The sequence below is a fragment of the Dipodomys merriami genome, unplaced genomic scaffold, assembly GCF_024711535.1.
Source record: "Dipodomys merriami isolate MVZ:Mamm:240054 unplaced genomic scaffold, mDipMer1.0.p SCAF_5, whole genome shotgun sequence".
NCBI classification, from domain to species: domain Eukaryota; kingdom Metazoa; phylum Chordata; class Mammalia; order Rodentia; family Heteromyidae; genus Dipodomys; species Dipodomys merriami.
Window position 1 is genome coordinate 7162466 of NW_027206068.1, and position 4877 is coordinate 7167342.

Consider the following 4877-nt stretch of genomic DNA (forward strand, 5'->3'; position numbering starts at 1 on the left):
GCTGTGGAATGAGATAAATGCAGGCCTTAGATGGAAAGGAATAAGCTTTTGAAGCAAAAAGGTGGGGGAAAAGTGGCATCACACAAACTGAATGAATTTGATCCACTAGTTTAAACATTTTTGGACAATTGTTAAGGCCAATCAGTGGATACTGAAAGGAATGTAATCTTGGTTTATTGAATACCTTACTCTATGAAAGTGCACTGAAGTCAAAAGAGAATTTAGAAATAATGACTTGGTACCTCCCTTCCTTGAATTTGGTTAGTAAATTGGAACATCTGGCTAGCTGGTTCCAGTCTGGGCGTTTCTGGTTTCTAGAAATGTTCTCTTCCAATGTCGTATGGCAAATGATTAACTCTGTCACCTCGGACTTTGCATGCCTGCCTTTAAGTATGATGAGCTTCAATCTTGGAATGGAAAAAATACAAAGTCACCTTAAGTCTTACAGCGCAACAATTTTAATAGTCCACACTAAACCAGGCAGATTCGTTTTGCAATTCCACTTTGGAAACAATCCTGCCTTACTTCAAGAAGTTTCTAACTTAGGAATGGTTCTTCTCCCCTCTTCCTTCACTTGAAAGCATAAATTCTGGGTCAGACCCTAACCTGCATTTCTTGGTCACGAAACAGCACTATGATTTGTTCTCCAGAGTACACATTAGGAACTCATCTTCCTCCTACAAGAGACTTCAGAGTTGAAGTTCAGGTACTTACTGTCTCTGAGAGAAGAACCCATATACCCATCTCACTCTCAAAGTGACCAGAGTGAGGGTCAGGCCTCAAACTGCCTTTTGGAAGAAACAAAACCAACATCATGCCAACTCCTCAACGAAGGTATCTTCTTTTGCCACAAATAAATACTTAGTGCACTTCTGAGTCTTGAACTATGCAAAGCTCAAGAGACACTTTAATTTCCAGAAAAATAAATCACAGGGAGGTCTTTGTGTGAAATACTCTGAATTTCGCGGTGTGAGAGAGTCACCAAGTGCCGGGGCAGGTAGAATTCTCGAGTTTAGAACTGATGTGAGGGCAATGGTGCAGAGAGACACAGTCCTGGAGCTGGCTCAGGCTATGGCTTGCTCTCCTGCGGGTCCACTGCGAAGTCGGCCTCCTCAGGGGACCTGTCTCCCTCTGGGAGCAGAGTGGCACGCACTTTCCTCTTCTCCTTAAAGCGACCAGAACGAGAGATCTTCAAATTGCGGCGGCTGCTGCCTGATTTCTCCCCACATAACTTGTCTGACTTGAGGGTCTCACCAGTGCCCCCGAGGACATTGGGGTGCTGGTTCTCTTGGGAGCTGCTAGTCCAGTCTGGGCTGGGGGAAAGGGGATCTTCGAGATCTGGGTCGGTCTGGGACGGAGCTTGCGCCTCCATGGTGGTTTCCTTGCTTTTCTTCTTGCTGTTGGTTAGTGATTTCCACCAGGGGCTGGAGCCGCTGCCGCTGTCCGCCATCGCCCCGCAGGCGCAGGGATCTAACTTGCCCTGGCCGCACTCAGTCTCCCTAAGGGTTCACTCCAGCCCTTGGCTTGCTTCTTTTTTTGGCAGGTTGCAGGGAGGGGGTCAAAACAGCGCCTTGTACTGGGCAAGAAAACAAGACTTGGTTACTGGATTGGTGGAAATCTCCCAATCTCAATCTCTCCCCATGTGTTGGGCCTGGCACCTGTTGGGACTAGTTTAAAGCACCCCAAGCTCTAAGGCTGAGCCACCGGCCCCAGAAGGCACTGTCTTGCTTCCGGAGGAGGGAAGAAATGTAGCCTTTATCCATCCTCCATCTTCAGGCCTCAGTCTTTGCTGGAGGACAGGGAAGGTTCTGTGGTCAGCGTGCCAATGGTGCCCAGGGAACTGGATCCACCTACTTGGAGGGGAAAAAGGGCTTGTTCCATTCACTCTACAGATGGATGCCCGTGGTGACCCGCCCTGCCTAGCATGTCTGACCTGGAAAGAAGCTGCTCAGAAACAAATGTAATGGTGTCCAGGTGAATAGAGTTAGGCCACTGCTAAAACCCAAAACAAAACAAAAACCACCCACACATTTTCCTAAGGCTTCCTCCTATATACCCCAGTCGCAAGATTTCTTTCCACATGAGAGTTCAGAGAACTTACACTCCCAGCAAGCAAGGGGGGCAGTTTTGCTTCTTTCAAACTCCGCTTCCACCCAATTCTGCCTTGTGACTTTAGCAAGACTAAACTTCCCTTAAAACCAGCCACCCTACTTCTCCTTATATTTCCCCAGAAGCCAAGCTCAGCCAATAGCGGAGATAAGGCCCAGTGGAGAATGAACGCCTTCCCTCTTTCCTTAGCTCTGCATGAAAATATGCATCGAGTCTGTTTGTATCACACAACCCAACTCTTGATCATTTTAGTTACAAAGTAAAGACTTCTTTTCCTTTGAGCAAATCCTATCCTCCAAAAAAGATGGAGCACAACCGGGAACTCCAAAACAATGTGTATATTCCTTCAACCTTTTAATAGCTCCTCAGGGGAGCCAAAGACTGCTGAATAGCACTTGTAGCTAACGTGCAGGACCGCTGTGAGATCCTCCCCGGGGTTCCTTCTAGGTTTCCTTCCCCGCTTCCTCTGCCCCCCCTTTCTCTCCTTTTCCTTCTCTCTCTCTCTCTACCCCCCCCCCCCCCACCGGGGTTGTAAGTACCAGGGATGGAAACTTCGAAGGTGTCTGTGGTCAGAGGTTTTCCTACGCGAACCGCTTGGGAAAGGAAGTCCTGGCGCCTATGGGAGGTGGCGCCGCAGCCCCGGTGAGCCCCCAAACTCAAGCAGCAGCTCTTCACCAGGTGACCTGGAGGACACTTTCTTGCTCGGACTTGCAAATAATAAAAGCTCAAACGCCCCCCAAATTCTTTTCCACGCAAAAGGCCACCCGCATTCTGAGGCCCAAACGGGCACATTGGGGGTGCACACACCCCGCTTTCCTTTCTCTTTTGCAAAACGGGGGTGGTGGTGGGGGGAAGCACCTTCAAAGGGATTTAGCACCGGTGGCGGAGGCGGGCTCCCAAGGCCCGGCTTTGTCCTGCCGGGCACCGGGCACCGCATCAACTTTCCGTGCGCCACACCGGCTGTGAGAATTGTGCAAAGCAGAGACCGCACAGACGCGAAAGATCGCGCCAGCGCCCGGAGCCCGGAGGCGGGCGCAGGAGACGCGGAGACGGCACCCGGAGTGACAGCCAGCCCCGCAGAGCCGCCGCAGCCCGCTCACCTGTTCGCGCTTCCTTAGCGGACCCCGGCCCCCCGCGCACGGCGGAGAGGCCCAGGGCGCACGCCGCGAGCTGCCCGACGCCTGGGCGCCGAGGCCCCTCGGCGGGGCGGTGGAGATCCTGGGGCGGGGGCCTCGGGCCGCTGCCTTCGAATCCAGGGGCCGCTGCCGGTCTTGCGTGGCGCCTTCAAACCGCGGCGCGCAGCGCGCAGCCCGGGCTCCGCGGCGCCGTCTGCGCAGGCAATCTTTCCGGGTTCGGAGCTTACATTCTCCGGCGCGTCCTTCTTCTCCCCCCCTCCCGTCCCCTCCCCGCTAGCGCCGCTCGGAAGCCGCCGGGAGGTGGGCCCTGGGCGGCTCACTCGGGCGCACCGAACCTTCCACTGCGTCCTTAGGAACGGGAAAAGACATCTGCCTACCTGCTGGTGGTTCGCCCAGTGATTGGGGAAACCAGAGCCCGACGCGGCTGCCCTGGGAGGAGGGGGGAGTGGGGGGAGGGGGAAGAGGGAGGAGGGGAGGGAGGGCAGGGGGCGGAGGGGGGGCCCTTCGGCGGCCTCCGTTGCCACAGGTGCAGGTAGGCACTTGGCGTTCCCGCCCTCCGGGGGACCAGATTGGATCAGGTCGCGACGTGGCGCCAGCCTCGAGGAATCTGATTGGAGGAAAGCTGCGCGGAGCCCCGCCGGCCGAACCGACCTCCGGAGTTGAACACCGTGGAGCGCCGAGCCGGGAGACCCCGAATATACATTGCGGCAGTGTTCCCTGCTTTCTGGAGACCCCAGATTTCTCCCCCCCAACCCCTGCGCTCTGGCTTTCCCCATCCGAGAGTTTTGTGACTCCCAAGAACGGATTCAAAGGTGGGGTGGGGAGGGGGAGGCTGGAGCGCTTCCGACGCTCTTGGTTCACCGCCCGGGGCCGGGCTGGCTGCGGGGCGCAGGGGGCCGATGGCGGTGCGTCCCCTCCGTACTCCAGCCCTGGGGGTAATAGTGCTAACTACCCTCACCCGACTGGCCAGGAAACCGTGGCTGGCGAAGGTTAGACAGTTGTGCAGGCTGGTGAGAGGAGAGCCAGGTTGGAAATGAAGTCTGCATCGGGCTGTACCACAGCCCGTCCATCCTGGCCTTTAACACCACTGAAAAAAGGAAGTGAATATCCATCCTCTTTTCACGTCTGGAAAGCCACCGACAGCCACCCCACAGGGAAGAACAAATGCAGCCCTGAACCGCGGAAAGCGACCGGGTGCACGGTATCTCCATGCAGTTTAGTTTGACAAGAGGGCATGGATGTGGGACTTTACGCTAAGAAACGCAGAGATGCAGCTTGCTGTCTTGCAGGATGCTCCGCCAGAGGCAACGTGGGATTCCCTGCTCCAGCTGAAACTAGGCAACCTTTTCAGGTTAGGAGTCCCAAGCGTGCTTTCGATGGAGCAATGGAAGGCATTAAAGACATTAAGCAAAAAGCGCTGACTTAATCCAAGTAATTTCCAACATAGTAGTTAAAAGGAGTTTGTTTCCTTGGGGCCTGTACTGGGGTTTGAACTCAGGGCCTGGACATTATCTCTTATCTTTTAGGATTGGCACCGTACCACTTGAGCCACAACTACTTTCAGCTTTTTGTGGTTAATTGGTCTTTTAGACTTTTCTGCCCAGGCTGGCTTGAAACCACACTCCTCAGATC

The 4877-nt window shown here is 54.4% G+C and overlaps 1 protein-coding gene and 1 long non-coding RNA gene across 2 annotated transcripts; one reads left to right on the forward strand and one right to left on the reverse strand.

Annotated features, from left to right (window-relative positions):
- Positions 1–442: 442 nt before the first annotated feature.
- Positions 443–3641, reverse strand: Prr15 (proline rich 15). The gene is made up of 2 exons (XM_069996024.1): positions 3210–3641; positions 443–1576 (listed from the first exon to the last, which is right to left on the reverse strand). Exon 2 carries the CDS (start codon positions 1448–1450, stop codon positions 1070–1072), a length of 381 nt encoding a protein of 126 aa, XP_069852125.1. The 5' UTR covers positions 1451–1576; positions 3210–3641; the 3' UTR covers positions 443–1069.
- Positions 3642–4066: 425 nt separating this feature from the next.
- LOC138809470 (uncharacterized) lies at positions 4067–4659 on the forward strand. Its single transcript, XR_011366869.1, has 2 exons — positions 4067–4446; positions 4535–4659. It is a non-coding gene; the product is annotated as an uncharacterized lncRNA (long non-coding RNA).
- Positions 4660–4877: the final 218 nt, after the last annotated feature.

What these genes read in the sequence shown, in the direction of transcription:
- Prr15 (XM_069996024.1), bottom strand. Translation starts at nt 1,450, where the DNA reads ATGGCGGACAGCGGCAGCGGCTCCAGCCCCTGGTGGAAATCACTAACC.